The sequence below is a fragment of the Bidens hawaiensis genome, unplaced genomic scaffold, assembly GCF_021521415.1.
Source record: "Bidens hawaiensis isolate Kalapana, Puna unplaced genomic scaffold, B.hawaiensis_p1.1 tig00019320_1, whole genome shotgun sequence".
In the NCBI taxonomy this organism is placed as follows: Eukaryota; Viridiplantae; Streptophyta; class Magnoliopsida; order Asterales; family Asteraceae; genus Bidens; species Bidens hawaiensis.
The window spans coordinates 222438-243899 of record NW_027492928.1 but is presented as its reverse complement, the minus strand read 5'-3'; the positions used below and the strand labels follow the sequence as shown (position 1 = coordinate 243899).

General features: G+C 36.3%; 2 protein-coding genes and 1 pseudogene across 3 annotated transcripts; 1 reads left to right on the top strand and 2 right to left on the bottom strand.

The window, feature by feature from the left end:
* Nucleotides 1-410: 410 nt before the first annotated feature.
* Nucleotides 411-5960, top strand: LOC143558070 (RAF-like serine/threonine-protein kinase 20). The gene is made up of 9 exons (XM_077046992.1): nucleotides 411-550; nucleotides 1680-3818; nucleotides 4326-4397; nucleotides 4493-4645; nucleotides 4742-4905; nucleotides 4997-5144; nucleotides 5215-5337; nucleotides 5436-5523; nucleotides 5599-5960. Exons 2-9 carry the CDS (start codon nucleotides 1833-1835, stop codon nucleotides 5784-5786), a joined length of 2922 nt encoding a protein of 973 aa, XP_076903107.1. The 5' UTR covers nucleotides 411-550; nucleotides 1680-1832; the 3' UTR covers nucleotides 5787-5960.
* A 38-nt stretch (nucleotides 5961-5998) lies between these two features.
* Nucleotides 5999-7875, bottom strand: LOC143558062 (GRAS family protein RAD1-like). Its single transcript, XM_077046985.1, has one exon. The coding sequence runs from the start codon at nucleotides 7616-7618 to the stop codon at nucleotides 6080-6082; it is 1539 nt and encodes a 512-aa protein (XP_076903100.1). The 5' UTR covers nucleotides 7619-7875; the 3' UTR covers nucleotides 5999-6079.
* Nucleotides 7876-13287: 5412 nt separating this feature from the next.
* On the bottom strand, nucleotides 13288-20889 carry LOC143558069 (nuclear cap-binding protein subunit 1-like; annotated as a pseudogene). The gene is made up of 18 exons (XR_013139666.1): nucleotides 20718-20889; nucleotides 20581-20640; nucleotides 19314-19370; nucleotides 18615-18749; nucleotides 17247-17423; nucleotides 17026-17157; nucleotides 16867-16933; nucleotides 16569-16768; nucleotides 16404-16474; nucleotides 16236-16320; nucleotides 16080-16148; nucleotides 15879-15997; nucleotides 15656-15794; nucleotides 15010-15504; nucleotides 14611-14914; nucleotides 14352-14524; nucleotides 14180-14270; nucleotides 13288-13774 (listed from the first exon to the last, which is right to left on the bottom strand). The product of XR_013139666.1 is annotated as a nuclear cap-binding protein subunit 1-like (transcript).
* Between the last annotated feature and the right edge of the window lie 573 nt (nucleotides 20890-21462).

The following is a 21462-nucleotide window of genomic DNA, read 5'->3' as shown; positions in this document are numbered from 1 at the left end:
TGTATAAACTAGGGCTATTCACGAGTCTAGCCCAAGTCAAGGCAGGGTGGGTTCGAGCTCAATCTTGAAATTAAACGAGGCAGCTCAGCTAGGCTCGATGTCGATCTTGAAGCTAAACGAGCCTAAAGTCGAGTCGAGTCGAGCCGAGCCAAGCCATGAACCGAGCCGAGCTTGGATCGGTTGCAAAAATGAGCCAGCTCGGTATAACCTAATCTTGATTAAGTAAGACATGATTAATTAAAATAGTAAAGGAAACAGTAAATTGAAAGTGAAGCTAATTAGTTTTTTGGTTTTATAATGGATATAAAAATGGTATGATACTACTACTAATAATATTATAATTATCCATGAATGAAAGAGAAATGAACGATATCGTAGCATCTGGGACGATGACTTATTAACAACATCCTTTGACTTACAAATAATAATAAACCTCCTCAAAAATCCCATCCCACCACCAAATAGTAATAAGTCTATACTTATTACTCCAAATTCATTCAACAAATCACAAATCAATCAGATTGATATATATTACTTCCTTCAATCAAAGGTATACATACGATCTATCCTTTTGCGACAGTTACGGATCTAGGTTTTGTTCAATCGATACGTTACTGCTTCGATTTCTTCAATTCCGCTTGCATTAAGCTATTAACTAATTAGGTTTTCAGTTTTCTGGTTACTTGTTGTATGATTTGACCTGTTTATTATTATTATTAGGTTTTAGTATTGTAGATTATGTTTATGTTAATTAGGGGAAATTGAGCTTGATTTAAACTAGTTGTTGAAGTTATGTGATTTAATTAGTTTCTGCTGTGGTTATTGTTTGCCCTAATTTGTTATATGTTATTGATGTCTGATGGATTTGACCTAAATCTATACTGAGAATCTGCAATTTTAGGCAAACTGGTCGAAAACATAGAAAATGGCGTGAAATCATCCTTAAACAAGACTAAAACATGTCTATAGCCCAAAAAATCGTATGCTTATGCTATGCGCTTCAAGCGCTTGCTTATCTATAGAGAAATTAAGCTTGATTTGAAGTAGGTGTTGAAGTTATGTAATTTAATTAGTTTCTGTTCTGCTTATTCTCTGCCCTAATTTGTCATAATCACATATGTCATTAGTATCTGATGGATTTGGCCTGAATTTATACTAAGAATGTGCAAGTTATGTTGTCGAAAGTCCTCTGGCGAGGGGCAGGATAAGCGTCTTGCTGCCTTCCAGGCGATCAGCAGATTTTGGTCAGATTCCGGTGAGATTTCGGCCGAATCCTGAAAAATCTGGCAAAATTCTGCATATTCCAGGAAAACTGGTCTAAAACATCCAAAATGGCATGGAACCATCTTAAACTATACTTAAACATGTCTATAACCTAATAAGTCGTATGCTTATGTTATGTGCCTTGCTTATCTATGGCCTTCGGTTATTAAGGGCCTTGCGTCTGGGCCCAAGGCTAACCCTTTGTGCCTTGAGTGTGCTTTGTATCTTTGACAACTATGTGTGCAAGTATGATGAAGTTAAAAGACATTGTTGAATCTACAAGATGCAAATTGTGTGATGCTTGAAGACATATAGTTTAATTTAATCTTTTTCAACTGTACCTTTTCACTTAGATAGTTTCTGACTTTTTGTTTAGATGAATGTTAATTTGCAATTGAATTGTTTTTCTTATGAAGGTTACAAGCTGATTGATGATCTCTGAAGTTCTTCGTCAAATTTATGCAGTAAGAATTTAGTATAATATGGGTATCTACAGCAGAGTCGTACTACTTTGATCTTAAAGGTTCAAGATTTGACTTCGAGAGAGGTCAAAACAGATAGTTTCTACAATGGACCACTCAAAATCTGACAACCATATTCAATACAATCCAATTCAACCTGAGAATCTCGACTCTTTACCTTCATCTCAAAGCTTCCAAAATGCAAACCCTAGATCTGCTTCAGTCAAACCAGTGTTGAATTATTCCATTGGAACCGGTGAAGAATTTGCCCTAGAATTCATGCGGGACCGGGTCAACCCTAGGATGCCGTTTGTCCCATATCCTGCAGGCGATCCTAGCCGTACACCTGGCTACTTGGAATTAAAGGGCATTGGTGTTAGTCATGCTGGATCTGAAAGTGTGATTAATATTGTAGAAAGAGGTTCTTCTAATCATCTTGAAACTATTCACCAAACTTCATCAGAGTTTAATGGTTCACGTGGATCAGATAGTTCATCAAAGATTAAAATTTTATGTAGTTTTGGCGGGAAAATATTACCACACCCCGGTGATGGAAAGCTTAGATATGTTGGAGGAAATACGCGGATTATTCGCATAAGAAAAGATATATCTTGGCAAGAATTACGCCAAAAAGCATTAGAAATATATATTGAAACTTATGCAATTAAATATCAGCTTCCTGGTGAGGATCTTGATGCTTTAGTTTCTGTTTCTTGTGATGAAGATTTACTGAATATGATGGAGGAATGTAATGTGTTAGGTATAGGAGAAGGGTCACAAAAACTTAGATTGTTTCTATTTTCTTTAAGTGATTTTGATGAAACTAGTTTCAATCATGTTAGTTCTGGTGGTGATAATGAGTTTCAGTTTTTGATTGCTGTAAATGGGATGGATATGGGTTCAAGACGTGAATCATCAGGCGCGCACAGTTTGATGACATCATCAGCTAATAATTTAAGTGATCTCGGTAGCCAAAATGTTGAGAGGAACATATCACCTTTGACCTTTGTTGACCCTAATGTTTTTTCGTCAAATGCAGAAACTTCTGTTAAGCAAGAAGTTAAACAAGCTAATGTTAGATCACCAAGAGATGATGTGGCATCGCCTTCTGTCCTACCTAGCGAAGGAAAGCTTCCTCCAAAACCTAAAATGAATGAGGACAGGATTCAAGACCAGATCCACGCAAAAGCTGCTACACCTATTGAAAATGATTCTGGTACATCTGGCAATGCTGTGGGTCCCGATAACTCGGGGTCTAATCTGATTGATTTGAGTTACCTTGAAACGCCTTCACGGGTTTATCATTCTGAGAGAATTCCACGTGGGCACTCTGAGAAAAATAGGTTGACCAAGTCAGACGATTCACTCGGGACTCAGTTGCTTGCGGCTCATTTACAATCTGATGTTGACCCGATTCCAGAATCAGTTGGAAGTTTACATACTGAAGATCTGCAGCCTCAAATTACCCATGGTAGACTAGTCAACCATGAAAAGTCAAATGATGCACCAACGGTAAACAATGATTTGGTTTCAGATACCGGTAACGTATCAGAAGCAAGTCAAACTTTGGTCAATGAGAAGAAAGTTAAGCTTGATAAACCATCAGAAACTGGCTCACAGGAACGTGTAGACAGTTTGATCGATATCAATGACCAATTTTCTAGCAGTTTCCTTTCTGATGCATTCTCACGAGCAATATCTGAAGATTCACATGGAATCGGTGTTCTACCGCAAGATGGTGTCGGGTTGAGTATGAACATTACAAATCATGAACCTCAACATTGGTCATATTTTCAGAAACTAGCACAAGGCGAGCTTCAAAACAAGGATGTTTCTCTTATTGATCAAGTCCATCTTGCGTATCTATCTAAATTTCAGAATGCTCAAGAAGTCTCGGTGGGATATAATGTTTCACAGTTTCCTGATGAAGTGGATTCGCGTAACGCTTTTATCGAAGATGAAGAAAAAGAAATTCATGGTTCAGAATCTATATCTTTGCAACCACATTACAATCCATCACAGGTGGAAAACAGTGAGGGCGTGCAGCTTGATGACCTGTCAGAGAACATGATAATGCCATACTCAGAGTATGAGGTACTTTTTTTTTATCATTGATATATTGTTTATTGAGAAAATTGCAAAAATGGTCATGGTCTCTATGGTTTGAGTCGTTTGATCAAATTGCAAGTTTGGTCCCCAGATTTTAGAAATTGCAAACTTAGTTTAAACAGAGGATTGCATGTTTAGTCCCTGTCGTTTATCCCAGTTAGTTTTTTAACAGAAAAATGATCTCGGTGCCATTCAAGTGAGGGTAATTGTGTGATTTGTGTCTCTTCAAGTTTAAACCTTAATCAAATAGTGTATGAAAAGATACAATTACCCTCAAATGAACGGCACGTGACATCAACTTTTTTGTTAAAAACTAACTGGGATCAACTGTGGGGTCTAAATTTGGAATTTTTAAAATCTGAAGACCAAACTTGCAAAATGGTCAAACACAGAGATCATTTGTGCAATTTTCTTATATCTGTTTGACCCAACTCAACCCATACGTAATTACTGAACTAACATGGTGTTTATGCTCAATTTAAAATCATGTAGACTGAAACAAGGAATGATGGGCTACCTTCTATTGATCTTGCTCTAGGTGATCTTGATACCAGTTCTTTACAGGTATAACTTACATCAAAGTAATTAAAATTAAAATGACATCATTTGTAATATCAATATGTTAGGGCTATGAAATATTAATGTGCTTGTTGATGCAGATTATAAGAAATGAAGATCTTGAAGAATTAAGGGAGCTCGGTTCTGGTACTTTTGGTACTGTGTACCATGGAAAATGGAGGGGAACTGATGTTGCAATTAAGCGCATTAAAAAAAGCTGCTTTGCTGGCAGATCATCGGAGCAAGAAAGATTAGTAAGCTTTGTTTACATCTTGTAATAAGTATAGCAAAACCTCACTATGTAATGGCACTATTAATAACTAATAAGTCTTTTTACAAAACATTTCTAGACATTTGAGTTTTGGCGGGAAGCTGTAATTCTCTCAAAGCTTCATCATCCAAATGTTATGGCATTTTATGGTGTGGTACGAGATGGGCCAGATGGAACATTAGCTACAGTTACAGAGTTCATGGTTGATGGCTCACTTAGGCATGTTTTAGTTCGTAAAGATAGGTAATGTTCACCAATACAATAATTTTATAATTGCATTTCTTTAGTTTTGTAACTTTGATCAGTTTTCATTTAACGGGTATATAACTTTTAGGCATCTTGATCACCGCAAGAGGCTTATAATTGCTATGGATACAGCTTTTGGAATGGAGTATTTACACTCCAAGAACATTGTGCACTTTGATTTAAAATGTGACAATCTTCTTGTGAACATGAAGGATTCTTCACGCCCTATATGCAAGGTTATCATGTGAAATGACATTTTATTTGAAAATTTTAAATGGCATGTTATTTAATTCTATGTGTATGCAGGTAGGTGATTTTGGGCTGTCAAAAATCAAGAGGAACACTTTGGTTTCAGGCGGTGTTAGGGGAACACTTCCATGGATGGCTCCAGAGCTGCTCAATGGTGGCAGCAATAAAGTTTCTGAAAAGGTAAAAATACCCCTCTACGGTATCATTTTATATTTTATATAAATACTTAATTCTTGTTTTTTAATGTTGTCTGTTTGGTTTATTTTATAATGTAACAGGTTGATGTTTTTTCATTTGGGATCGTGATGTGGGAGATTCTTACTCGTGAGGAGCCGTATGCTAACATGCACTATGGTGCAATCATAGGTGCGCATTGTGTGATTTAATTTATATATATATATACATACATACGTGTGTGTGTGTAATCTGTTTTAATTACAGGTGGCATTGTGAATAACACACTGAGACCGACGATTCCAAGTGACTGTGATCCTGAATGGAGAAGACTGATGGAGCAGTGCTGGGCCCCTGATCCTGCGGTTAGACCATCCTTCACTGAAATAACGAACCAGTTACGTGTAATGTCCGCAGCCTACCAAAATAAACCACATGCTCATAAACCATCTTAGGCTGCTTCTTTAACTGTTAATTATACAAACATTGTATGCTATACTTTCTCATGTTTAAACTCAAATTATTATTATTATTATTATTATTATTATTATTATTATTATTATTATTTGTTTTCATTTGTAACAATTATTAGAGTGTTTGAAAACTAATTATAGATAAAAGGTTTAAGATACATATACTGTAACTTATTGGATTAGAGATTCTCCTTATATGTGTTTAGTAATTAATAATCTTTAGTACATAAAAAATGTGTCCATTTTAAGAAAAAGGAAATGACGTTGCACGGGTACTAGGAGGCGACGGGCGTGGTACTTGGTTGCCACGTGGCGGCAAGCATTATCGGCCTCCCTTTCCAACCAAGCAAAGTATACCCTTTCTGATCACTCCCAACTGTATACCCATCACCATACCTTAAACTATTCATCATAGTTGCTTGACGGTTCATCATTCCGGTCACCACCTGAAACCCCGCCCTCCCTAGCTGTCGCCGCCACTGATCAGCCCTTTCATGCCGCTCCACCCGATCGGTTCCCTCATATGCTACTATGTTCTTTATCTCCTCTGCAAAGTGGTTCTTCTCTATCTTCATTCTTTCAATACTCTCTCTTCCCATACTAGCCTCCAGTGAATCAAATATAGCCGAGTAATAGTGCAACGATTCTAGAAACCGCCCCAAAAAGAACGGTCCGTTATGGTTTGCGTCCTGTTCCACCACCGTTAACAACGTGGGCCCCAACTTCTTGATCGATTGAAGTATCGTTTTCAATGATCCTCTGCTTTCCTTAACATATGTATGCAGGTGAAGTATGCTGTTTACAAACAATGATTCACCTTCTTTTAACCGTAAATTCTCCCTTGTTAACATCTCTGGTGTGGCTGGTCCGGAGATCAGGTGGAACCCTAATTCAATCCCGAGAGAATTCGCTTCCGCCACCAATGCTTCCATGCTGGTTTCCAACTCAAGCATGTCAACCTGATCTCCTAATACACCAGTGATCCGGATCACTTTTGGTGAGATTTCTAGGGTTCTTATCAGTGACCGCCATTGCAACACGTGATCCATTCCAAGATCAATAATATGCAAACTGTCCTTCCCCTCGGATGCTTGAATTATGGTCTCGTTTGCAGCTGTGAACCCGAACTCGATGTATGGTGTGGTTTGATGAAGTAAGTGAAAAGCTTCAACCCGTTCTTCCCGGGTGACCTCGGGAGGAAGTGCCACTCCCCCGTAAACGGTCCCGTTTGGATTCATATTGGTTTGCAAAAGTGATAATCTTGATTTCAAACTCGTGGCAAAATAATACGATACGCGTTGTAACGAGTCGCCGAAAGGGTTAGCCGAACACCAAATTTGGGAGAGAATCGAATTGGCTAAATGGGTGTCTCTGCAACCAACCGCCTCTGAACATGCCAGTAACAAGTGCACCAGTTGCAGCCCGTCATCTACATTGACCGTCACTTGATCTTGGTCATGACCTTGATCATGATCATGATCTGACCCTTGGATCATCATAGGAACATTCGTGCTGTCATCAGGCATCAAGAAAGTGTTTTGGTCAAGACCAAGGTCAAAGTCAAAGTTAACATCATGGTAATGGTCGATGTTAAAGAATGTATCTGTAAATTGACACTCTATGGGATCTGCAGAAGCGGTAATCTCAGAAGGATAAACCTGATCATCAAAATGATGATGCAGCATCTCCCATGATGAATGATCATCTGAAAGGACCGGTTGTTGTTCAACACGGGCCGCCTGTGAAAACTTGCGAATCGGTAAATGTTGATGATTGTTGTTGTAAGAGAACCCAAAATGGTTAATTGGGTCCATAAAGATTTGTTCTTTTTTGAGTTTGGTTTAACTAAATGCTTGAATTCAAGACTTTTAAGTGTAGTTTGAGGTTTAAATAATAAGATTTGAAAACTTTTGCAATGGAACAAGAAAATGAGACAGAGGGATATAAATTGATCAAAATCTGCAGGCAGGTATCTGGTATATCTAATCTTGATTATGTCAAACCTGGGCCCCACATGTGAGGTAAGCTAGAATGATAATTAAGGCACTAAAAGTTTAATCTTTATGTTCAAAAAGATTACCTTAATCTAAATTTTGTTTGTTAATTAGTTGAAACTCTTATAAGGCCCTTTGTTATTTTATTTTTTGGGTTATTTTTCATCGACTTTTGGACCCGCAAATCGAGAGCGATAGATGTTTTAAACAAAAATGTATAAATTTATCAGGTGAATATACGAAATGTTTGAGGTGGGCTGAAATCGATAAGAACCCGAAGATCGTAAGGAGGAAAAAAATGCATAAGACCCTAACACGTGGGAATATGATGACACACATTTTTGTATACGTCTAAAAGACACACAATCACACATGTTAGAGTTACAGTGAGTTTTAGTGAAAAAAGATCCTTCAAAGTATATTGATTTGTTACTCTTCTTGTTAAAACTAACAATTAAACGAAGTTAAACCCTTAATCACCTATTGAAATCCAGTTTGTAAGACGTAAAAAATGACATAGATAAATGGCAAAGTTATATTATCTCAACACTTTATAATATGTTGAAAGGACCAAAACTTGTAAACCCATATCCAGATAATCGAAAAATGATGTGAATAGTCGAAAAATGTGCACGGTTTTAGTATATAATCAAGAAAACTGGGACCCATAAATATGGGCTCTCTAAGCATCAAACTTTTAGTTTGTACAGTCGAGCCGCCCTAATCATCACTCGTAAGCTAATGTGGGTAAATTGTCGTCAGCAATACAAAGTTATTATTGATAGAGTTTCTGTTAAGGCTTTTCCACTAAAACATTGTGATGGTTTCTCTCTTATATAAGGATAGCCTTTGCTCTAATTTCGTGACAGTTTTATAACATATTATACACGATTTATCAATTGCTATATAAATTTCGTACTAGTTATCTGTCTCGCAAAAAATTCGCATCCAAAGATGTAGAAGATGGTGTAAATGTTGTGTATTTGAAATAGACGTTTGGTGTTGGTAATAAAGTCGTATCGTTGGGTGAGTCGGCCAACAATCAATGAGACAATATGAGTTGGCCTATGTGTACTATATAATAAACAATATATATGTATATAAATAATAATATTATATTAAACCTTTTGTGCTTGTAGGGTTGATGTGCCCTGGGTTCCAGGCCCAGCACCATCAGCTGGCTGGCAACACCAACATTTAACTGTCTTGTGTTTATCGACAATGGTTTTACTCATTTTTTTTAAGTATATATATCTTTTTCTAAATATTAATACCTTGCATCTTTAACTATTATGCATAAGTATGTAACCTTATTTTTGTTAGTTATTTATATTCTCTACATGTTTCATTTTTTCTTAAATAGTTGTAAATAAATATTAAAAAAACAAATCTAATAAGATAAGAAAAGAATATAGGTGAACATGCTGCAGAAGGTTTTACAATTTTACAAAAATAAACAAAATTTCACGGGTCAAACCCCCCACACAACTGGACTAGATTCAAGTAAGTTTCGGGCATGGGTTCTAAACATTTGCAATATACGTGCTGGTTATAGCCCGTCATTGACATTTAAAATATGGAGAACCGAATAGCTTTTAAAATTAAACAGAAACATAGTTGTTAGTCGTTTATTGCATTCCAAACTTCATCGATCCGATTTATTTTGGGTTGCTAGATATCATCTCTGTTTCTTCATCTTCAACCGATAATCAAAGTTCAACGAGTAGCTCATCTAGCATGACTGACTGAATGTGAAGTTATATAGAAATAGACGTGCACAAAAAAACCGGTTCCGGAACCTAACTGGTGGAACCGAACCGGACCCGGTTCCAGTTCCAACCGGTTGGTACAATACCCGGTTTGGGTATTTTTGTACCCGAAAATCGTACCCGGTTCTCATATTTGTATGTTAGTATCAGTTCCAACCCGGTTTCTACCCGGTTTTTAATTGTAACCGGTTCGGTTCGTACCCGGAAAAACCGGTTCCGGCGGGTTTTTTTTTGAAGAGTCAAACAAAAGTCAAAGTAGCTGTTGGAACCGGTTCCAACGGTAATATAGCCGTTGGAACCGGTTTTTTAGCCACCAATTAGCCGTTGGAACCGGTTCCAACGGTAACGGTTTTTGAGAGACAATAGATCCGTTGGAACCGATTCCAACGGTAATATAGCCGTTGGAACCGGTTTTTGATGCCCAAACCTATATATAACTTGTTTTCCACCACTAATTTCACCACCAAACTCAAAAACAAACTAAAATACTACTCCTTTAGCAAACCCGTTCCGTTACCCGACCATCCAACTAAATATTATTATGGCACCCATCAAAAAAACTAACAAGAAGGCTAAGAAGAGTGTTTTTGTTGCCCCCGTTCCTGTTACGGAGGACCCAAGGGTTGTTACGGTAGTCAACCATAACTGCAACCAAGACATATGGAAGAATTGGGATTTGATTGTGGATGACGAAGGTTATCAAAAGGCTCGTTGCAAACTATGTGGTTCAATATTAAAGCACGATTCCAACTCTACTTTGAGAAAGCACATCGAGAAGCCATATTGCAAGGCGTTGAAAGGGATTGGCGCGACCGATCAAATTGACTTGGGTAAAGATGGTACACTATTTCGTTACAACACGACTCAAGTTCAAGATAGAATGGCAAAGTTCGCTATTCAACGAGGTTTGCCGTTTAACCACTTTGATGACCCGGAGTTGACGTCGTTGATTCGCGAAACTCTACAACCGAGATACACACATGTAAGTCGTACTACCTTAAGACGTCATTGTATCAGGTTGTGGGAGTGTGCTAAAAAAGAGTTAATCGAGTCTTTTCATTCTTTAGAAGCCATGGTTAGTTTAACTACCGATGTTTGGTCGGCACCCAACGGGTTGCCCGAATCATACATATGTGTCACCGCTCATTGGGTTGATCCGGTGACATGGCAATTGATGAAACGCACCATCGCTTTTGAAAACTTCGCGTTCCCACATACCGCCGAACAATTGTTTGAATTACTTGATAAAGTTATAACGACTTACAACTTGAGAAATAAAATATTTTCGATTTCGTTTGACAACGCTTCAAACAATACTAAGGCGGCTGAAAAATTTATCATTAAATATTCACCACCTTGTTTCGGGGATTTTTTTCATGTCCGATGTGTTGCACATATCATCAACTTGGTTGTTCAAATAGGTCTTGACAATGAAAACATTTGTGATGATTTAAAATACTTTAGACTTATGTTACAAGATGTCTTCAAAAGTGGTAAAAGAAGACATCTTGAATATAAGAACTATTGCAAGTCGGTTGAAAGAAAGTATTTGGGGCCGAATTGGGACGTTCCAACCCGTTGGAACTCAACTTGTCATATGTTAAAGTGTGCTTTTGCCTAACGCCAAACTTTACAAGCTTTTCATAACAATCTTGTTGAAGAACGCGAGGCCGATATGTTTCCGGAAAGTGTTTGGGTCCAAGTCGGTTATTTGTTGGAGTATCTTGACGTGTTCAAAAAGTCAACAACAAAATTATCGGGAGTCTATTACCCTACTAGTTGTTGGGTTTTGCAAGAATTGTACTATATGTCTTGTGTTTTAATAGCTTTGCGGAGAAGAACAAACTCTTCGAAAATATTGTTGCGGTGATGAAAGAAAAGTTCATAAAATATATTGAAAACATACCGCCGGTCTTTACTTGTGCCGCCGCGTTAAACCCCTATTGGAATGTTAATGGGGTTGAAACAACGATTGAGGAAATATTCGACAACTTAGGTATGCACGAGATTGACCCGAAGTTGTCGACGGAAGCGAAGGACAAGTTCAACAAAAACCTTCAAGACCTTTATGACCATTATTTTCAAATGTATGGTCCAAGCACGAGATCGTCTTTTGTGAAAAAAACAACTAGTAGGCCGTGCAATGACCCACTTATAAACTTGATGAATGGGATTCGTGAATCGGCATCTAAGAGGCAAAAAGGAAACACACCAAGTAGCGAACTTGGTCGATATAGTGGAGCAAACTATGTTGAGGGCGCAACGGTCGACGAAATTCGCAATATTGATTTGTTGGCTTGGTGGAAAGGTAAACAAAACGAATTTCCCATTCTATCCGCCATGGCTCGTGATTTGCTTGCCGTACAAGCCTCAACGGTTGCTTCCGAATCGGTTTTTTCTCATAGTGGGAGGGTGTTATCTATGCAAAGAACAAAACTAACTCCCGAGTCTCTAGAGGTTTGCATTTGCCTAAAGGACCATTTGAATGCGGTGGATCGTGTACAACACAAGGCGAACTTTGAAGACGAAATACCAATAGAGCGTCATATTCATGATGAGGAGGCGGAGGACGGGGTTTCTTCCGATAACGAAAACGAGGGTGAAGACGAGAATGAAGACGAAGAAGAGTTGTAATTATTTGTTTTGGTAAAATTATTTGTAACTTGTTCAACTAATATTTAGTTTTGATTTGTTTTATTATAATTACTTTTGTTACTCATGATTAATTTTTGTTACTTTTTTAATAACGACGAATATTTTATTTATTTAAAAAATAACTATTACAAACATTATTAAAACATAAACGATACTAAACATAACAACTAAAACATAAAAAATAAAGTCCGTCGTTTTAATCCGGGAATACTTATTTTTGGGTTGTAGAGCCGGACGACTCTCCCACTTCCGTTTTTTTAGCATCCAAACTTCTTTTCTCTCGACAATACTTATTCGTATGTTTTCGTAATGTCGAGTTGGACCCTGCTTTAAGAAACTTCGAGCAATATTTGCAACGTGCCAACTCATGTGAGTCGGTCATGAGACACAAATCATAATGAACCCAAACATCGGGGCATCTTGTTGTTTCGATCACCATAACAACGTCATCATTAGTTGCCATTTGTTGTCGGTTTAAGGTTAATTGTTGTTTGGAGTGTGTTTTATAGTTTTGGAAGTGGTTTAACAAGTACACAAACAAACCTTGCTATTTATAGTAAAAAAATAACCTATTTATAGTTAAAAAACCGGTTCCAACAGTCAAAAACGGCTATATAGCCGTTGGAACCGGTTCCTAACGGCTATAATATTTAAATTACGTAAAAACCGGTTCCGACTCATACCCTACCCAGTTCTTAAAAGTTAGCATATCTGGGCATCGGTTCGGGTCGGGAACCGAACCGGTTCTTGATTGGAACCGGTGCCATTTTACAACCCGGTGTGAAAAAACCGGTTTCGAACCGGTTCGGGTTTTCCAGTTGAACCCGATTTGTGCACCTCTATATAGAAACATGTATGTAAACCTAACTTATTTTGCAATATTCTTGAATGCTGGTGTTGTACATAGAATCTGATGTGCCCTTCGGATTATTTTTCATCTTATCTGTGATCAATGTTTAACTTTTCATCCGCTAAAGTAAACAGTCAAATGCAACCCCCTTGCTAAACCGAACTGTCAAACCCGAATAAAGGCCAGTCCAGTTCGGGTTTAAACCAACCAGGCCAGTCCAGTTCCTAGCAGGTCAGTTCGGGTTTAAACCAACACGCCCCTACTTTAGTATGAAAAATGGTGACTATGTTACATTAAAAATCTAAAAAATACATAATACACATCTACAAAAAACATAAAATATAGAATTCATACATAGTCAGAAATAGTTATCTATCATAGCATATTATAACTAACTAAAAAATTGACAATAACCATGAACTTAACAATCTACCCACACAGTTGTTGCAGCAACCATACCAAATGTTTAAAAAAAATTGTACCTAAACTTAATACATTTGGTACAACCAACCAACCTGACTACAGAATTTGCAACTCATTTCCAAAAGTTAAAAACTTTATGCAAAAACAACAAAAGAAAAAACATAATTTGAATCATTGTTCGGTGTGCACACACAAACCAGAATAAACTGCTTTTCTGAACAGAGGATGAACGCGTTCGGTTACTACCTCCTCCTCTAACTTGTCCATGTGCGGCCATATCTGTTCAACACAACAAATATTTAGTTTTTGGTTAATAATTATATACTCAATTGGGTTTAAAACATCATTTAAGTTCACCCCAAATTACAAGTTGTGACCTTTAGCTAAAATAATTACAAAGTACGTCTTTTATTCAAAAAGTTGCAGCACATTACATCATTGTCACTAACTGGCGTTGGCTTTATTTGTTTATGTGCAACACGCATGAGGGTTTTTTGGTCATTTTACCCTTTTTTATATTGCAATCGTTTAACGTAAGTTATACTTGTCGTCCTTTAGGTTTACCCCTAATTGCAGGTTGCATCCTTTAACTGATATAATTACAAAGAGCGTCCTTTGTTTGAAAAGTTGCAACACATGTCTGTTAGACTGTTATACCCAATGAGGATATTTTGGTCATTTTACCTCAGAAGCATATTGCCTTGAAAAAGCCTTGACATAACCAAGGGTTGACAAGCACCATTGTTCCTTTTCCCCAATGCTATAACCGGCATTTCTAAATTTTACAAAAATAATGCAATTATTAACAAAATGTTGACACGTGGTTATAAGCAAGTGAAAATAATGAAAGAAATACCTTTTAGCATTCCCATTTTCCTTATCAGTCTCCATTGCAGAAGTGTCTTCTTCATCAACCGCCATTGCTTCTGAATCACCACCCGGTTGGTCCAATGTTTTCTCTCCAAATGTTTCATGGAGGCGGTCCATCAAAACATTGGAGAATTTTTTGTACAAAGACAGAAACAAGGCCTACAAAATAACTCATACTGTATGTAAAATAAATCTTTACAAACATAAAAACCATAAAAATATCAAAACAATATTGTAAGTGATACCTCGTTCTCTTCAAGGGCTCGTGCAAAAAGAGCCTCTTTTGACTCTAAAGATTGACGAGTAGACAGCTCATCTTCTTTTGTCCTTTCAGCATTTGATTTCAAACATTTCATCTTAGCTGGATTCTCACCAACAACCGGCTCACCATCCACAAGCATAAGCTTACTTTCAGCTCCATCCAGCTCAGCTTTAGCCATGGCTGGCTGCAAGTTTCTCAGCCTTTGCAACACTCTTTTTCAAATTATTAATCTCTTTCCTTAAATCAGAAATACGATTATACGTCTTATTCAACGCATTTCTGAGTATCTGTTTAAACCATAAACAAACACAACAGTAAGCAACAAAAATATATATATATAATCTACACAAAAATAACACAATTAATAATGTTATCAGCATACCTCCCACAAACGATCAGTGGTGTGAAACAGATCAACATTAGACGGAGAAAAAACCCATTTCACAATAGCTAAATTTGAAATTAAACGATAACCCATCATTCGGTCAATGGTGATAGCGGTTGTTTGAGCACTATTTTTCCAAAACGAACCAACTTCAGATATTAACATGAGTTGTGTTTCTTCATTTGAACAAATTTTGGCAATTACTTGTCCGTATCTCTCTAACACAGTAATCAAATGAGTAAAGCTTTTTGATCCAATATCCAAAAGGGTTTGAACAACTACTCTTAAGCAAACATCTAGTCCATTGACTGGAATTATGGTTTCTTCAAGCCAAATAATGATTTCGCGGGCGGTTTTTCTTCCTTTGACCATACTGTTAAGTTCTTTTGAAAGTGTATATTCTGTTTTATCACCATCGTCTGACCTGTATCTGAAGTTGGGACCACCTTTTGGAGGAAGTAACTCCTCTAAAGCTGGAGTGCTTTCAATGCTCTGCATAAAAATTATAAATAAAAACTCAACATGAAATAAGATCTTGCAACTTTGATATTTACCAAATCTAGAAAAAGATCAAATCTTTTTGACCATTGGCTAAAAAATACAATATAAGGTATAGAAAAAACTATCAGAGAAAACTTTTTACCTGCTTCACTTTATCCCAGTATGATAAACGGACTTCTCTATCAAGAACCTCCTGGACAAATACACGTTGTGGGGCCCATTTTGGAAGCTCCAAGACGTAAGCCCATTCATCCCATGGCCAGATGAATTGAAAGTTTGATCTGCAACATCATTATGCAAGTATAAATTACCAAAAAAAAGGTATTATATAAGAAATATACTTTTAAGTAAATAAGTGAACTTACAAATGGTGTGAAAACCAAAGAATGAGGCGAAACCTACACTCCATATCTAACTCACTTATCCTATCAAATAGTGCACGCACAGCCCCAGCTACAACTGCAGGAAAGGCACCTGGAAGAGACTACCAAAAAAAAAGATTTCTTTTAATAAAAATTTATCAATATCCTCAAATAAAGGTATCAAGTAAAAGATAGCTATTATACCTTACACAGGTCTATAATGACAAGTGTGTAATATATTGGCCTAAAAGGTGGTTGGGGCAACAAAAGAAGCTGACAAAAAAAACATCCAGTGTTATTTATGAACAAAAAAAAGGTAACATTTTGATGCATCAAAACTATTTAAACCACAAGTTTTACCTGAGAAAAAATGGTTTTGGCCATGAGATACTCATATCTGAAAGGGACAGGTAGACCAACCATGCATGCAGCACATTCCTTTCGACTAGCTTTGCACAAACAAACATGTATAAGAATAAGCCAAAGCAAAAAATAAATCTTGTTAAACATTATAACTAAGTTACAAACCATCCGTTTAGATAAAATAGCACATCCAACAAATACTCTTCTACAACAACACGGTCAATAGGTTGTATATCCTGCCACCAAAAAGTTTATGAAAAGAATCAGCACCACTATCTGTAACTAACTTAGATTTTATAAAGTGTACAATTCTTATATTTGTTTTAGTACCTCAGTTTTGCTAGAAGAAAATATATTCAGCCTTCGTATTCTCTGAGGATATTTCAATTCTGCTTCATGTTTTTGCCTACCAAAATTGATTCTAGAAAGTTGCACAGGGGTATCTAATTGCTCCTGACATATGATTGGTTCAAAATCATGAGATTTCCCAGCTACTAGTTGTGCTTCATATAAAAGATGTGGCCTGGGAACTGAAAACCAATTACAACAAATTTTAGAAAAACAATAAAATGTCAAATATACTAGAAATAAAAAAAAACAGCAAGCTTAATGAGTATATGGAAAGTACCACTCTCAAGTTTCCAGCTGTTCTTGGAGAGATCTTGAATTCGACTCCATAAGTCTTCCACGAAATCCTATAGAACACAAAAGTGTGAGTAGATACTAAACTAAGTTATTACAAAACAACAGTGTGATTAATAATAGTCATAAGAATTTAATACTATACTTGTTCAACATGAAGTTTGTTGGATTTGTTAATATCTTCAAACACAGATAGACCAACATCAGAAACATGTCTTCTGATACTTAAATAAGCCTGTATCCCAGCCATAACTCTTTCAATTTCTTCAGGAATTTGCTGCATAGATTAAGTATTCAGCCAACAAACAGAGTGACCAAAACTATTTGTATTTGATCCAACTATAAACAAAAGTGTGGAAAATGTACCTCAACGAGTTCAGCTCCACCCCAAGGAAGACAAGAATGGATACAAGTTATATAGAAATCAGCACGCGCTTGCCATGAAGGGTTCCCTTTTTCATCATCCACTATGGTTGCAGCAGTAGATAATAATGTCTCAAAAATCACCACTAACGAGCTTGGTTGAATCACTTTGCTACACATCTACAAAACACAAGTCCAAAAAAAAAACACAAATTACATGTCACCAAACACGAAAGATGTGATATTAAGGTCACATTGTACCTGTTGCACCACTGATATGAAAATATATATGCATACAGTGATGTAAACCAAATTGCATTTTCAATTCACCAAATAGATACAGTGATACAAACCAAATTAGACCACTAAGATGTATAACTTTTTAAAGATACATATCTTAGGGGCTTTTCTTTACCGTGTTTTGTTTCGTGTCACTCAGATTATTTCTTTTCATATCCTCATACATCTCCAAGTTTTCCTATTATTCATTTTGTATTATTTAATTCAACTTAATTTAATGTGTTTACGTATTTATCTATCTATTTTTAAGCACTAAATGATATACTACTGTAATATTTTATTTTTAGATTATTATCTTATATTTTAGTATTTGTCACTATTATCACTACTTTTATTCATCTATTTAGTTTTTTTAGAACGGCAACTTTCTTGTATTTAGGCTACCGCACTCTCCAAATTGGGAGAGCCCCGATGCCTCACTCTGGCCAGACTTTGTTGTCTTAACCGGGCCCATGTTGGCTTCAGAGTTTGGCTTGGAAGTTCCCCCGGGAAACCATACCACTGACTGCCACTTGGCAGTCGGTGTGCCACCACAAGAGCAGAACTCTATGGCGTAACACGCGGTGGGACGAAAACCCGAGTAGAAGGAGGGGGGGGTGAGCTTTGGGTTTGAACTGACAACCTTCGCACAAGGCCTAGCTCAAATCCTTCATTGTCAATATCCACCCAAAAAGTGACACAAGTGGGCTTCGAACTTGGGTCTCCACTGGAGAACCCAAGCCTCCTACCACTATTTAGTATTACGACAACTGTTATTATTATTATTATTATTATTACATATTTATTTATTTATTGTTTTTTTTCTCTATTGTCTAGAGGTCTAGTGTTGAACTTTTGTGTTTCTTTTATACAATTTCATAAATATAGTTTTTGGATTCGGGGGTCTCTCTAGAAGCAACCTCTCTATTCTTTGGGATAGAGGTATGGTTTGCCTACATCCCACATTCCCACCCTTCCCAAACCTTGCTAATAGTTTTGCTATTGGTGGGATTTTTACTAGGTATGATTGTTGTGTTTTCAATTCAGCTAATAACATGGTTAAAACAACATACTGATACAAGAATAACCTACCAAAACAGTTAGAAACCGTAGCGATACACGAATCTTGTTGCAATCTCCAAAGTCTAGTGCATCCTGCAAACTCTTTTGAGTACTCTCCAATAGCTTTTTAACAAAATTCTCATTTTCTAGATTCAATAGCCCAATCTGGACAAAAAAAGTAAGACATCAAGGGTTTGTAATACAGAAGATAGGGTGCAAATGAGTCAAGCCGAGCTTCGGCTCAGCTTATGAGTAGTTTTTCAAGCTCGAGTTCGGCTCATTTTAAGCTTTATTTTTAAAGCTCGAGCTCGGCTCATTGTAAGCTTTATTTATAAAAGTCGAGCACTGCTCATTTTAAGCTTCATTTTTAAAGCTAGAGCCCGGCTCATTTAAAGCTTCTTTTTTAAGCTCGAGCTCGGAACGTTTATTATTTATCAAATATATTACTAATACTTATACCTATTTTTTGGTAAATATTTTAATTATAACTTTTTATGTAGTAGTATACATATTGTTTACTTATTTACATCATAACTTTATACATAAAAAACTACTATAAAAATATATATTTAATATGTTAAACAAAAACTAGATAATAATAGGCTTGTTTAGGCTCTCAAGCTTGGCTCAATTCGAGTTCTTAATGAGCCAGTCTCAAGTAAATCACGAGCAGCTTGACTCATTTAAACCCCTACAAGAAAGTAATAACAAAAAGGTAGCATAGCCTACCAGTGTCCCATAGAGAGGAACCTTATGTGGCAGTTGCTCACAACACTGAAGAAGAAACTGCCAAAAACATATATAAACACATAATTAAACACTAACTCTACAGTCTACACACACATTCAAACCTTTGAATCATGAAATGGTGAACATTAAACATATAATTAAGTACTCGATATCTCTACGCGCACATTCAAACCTTAGAATCATGAAACCATGAAATAGTAAATATTAAGCATATAATCAAATACTCAATAACTCTACGCACGCATTCAAACCCTGGAATCATGAAATGGTGAATATTAAACATATAATCAAATACTCAATAGCCCTAAACACGCATCCAAACCCTAGAATCATGAAATGGTGAATATTAAACATACAATTAAGTACTCAATAGCCCTAGACACACATTCAACCCTAGAATCATGAAATGGTGAACATTAAGCATATAATTAAGTACTCAATAGCTCTACATAAACATTCAAACCTTAGAATCATGAAATGGTGAATATTAAACACATAATTAAGTACTCAATAGCTCTACACGCACATTCAAACCTTAGAATCATTATATCATAAAATGGTGAATATTAAACATATAATTAAGTACTCAATAGCCCTAGACACACATTCAAACCTTAGAACCATAAAATCATGAAATAGTAAATATTAAGCATATAATCAAGTACTCAATAGCTCTACCCAAACATTCAAACCCTAGAATCATGAAATCACAAAAAAGTGAATATTAAGCATATAATTAAGTACTCAATAGCTCCACACACACATTCAAACCCTAGAATCATGAAATAGTAAATATTAAGCATATAATCAAATACTCAATAACTCTACACACACATTCAAACCCTAGAATCATGAAATGGTGCATATTAAGCATATAATTAAGTACTCAATAGCTCCACACACACATTCAAACCCTAGAATCATGAAATAGTAAATATTAAGCATATAATCAAATACTCAATAACTCTACACACACATTCAAACCCTAGAATCATGAAATGGTGCATATTAAGCATATAATTAAGTACTCAATAGCTCCACACACACATTCAAACCCTAGAATCATGAAATAGTAAATATTAAGCATATAATCAAATACTCAATAACTCTACACACACATTCAAACCCTAGAATCATGAAATGGTGCATATTAAGCATATAATTAAGTACTCAATAGCTAGCTCTACACACAAATTAAAACCCTAGAATCACAAGACCACAAAATAAATATCAAACAGTGGATTACAGTTAAGATATCATCTTCGGAATGATCCAATTCCCGTCTAACAGCACCGAAACACGCGTCCTTACAATAAAACGAAATTAGGGCTGACGTCATGGTGGAAATTAGGTGAAAAATGAAGAGAAGAAGAGAGTAGTTACAATGTGGTCTTTGAAGTCGATTACGCCGGCGTATTCCGGTGACTTCTCGCCGATTCGGAGAATTAGACTCCGCCAACTGCTGCTCATGGTTTAGTTACTTATTAGGGTTTGAATACACGAACGAGTGAATGAATGGATACAGAGTGTGTGTGTGCAGGATGAGTTCAGTTGACTCGGTTATAAGCCCTACCACCGGTTTTTTACACTTCTCTTGTACTGAGGGTGTTCCGAACTCTGAACCGAAACGAAACCCGAATAATTTGGTCCGAATTCTTATTCGAATATTTAAATTGGATTCGGATAGAGATTTTAATAAAAATTCGGATAGTTCTAGTCTGGATAAGTTGAACGTGATTTAATTATTTTGAAGTTTGTTTTTATTCGTGTCTTGCATTAATTTTTAGAATTATGATGGATTAATGATTTAATTCGACTTTTGTTTGAAGTTTGACTTTTCTTTGTGTATGTTTTAATTTAACTTTCCAGTTTTATATTTTTATTTGGTTAGATACTTAGATGTTTGTTTGAATGTTTGTTATATGATTTATTTCAGGTTATTCGGATTATTTTCAGATTATCTGAATCCATTCGAAATCAATTTGGATCGGATAGAAACACCCCTAATTTGGATCGGATTTCGGATAGGATCCTAAAATTTTCAAATCCGAACCGAATACACCAAATAATTCGTTATCTAATCCGATAAACACCCCCTACTCGTAATAATTAAGGCTTTAATGGCATG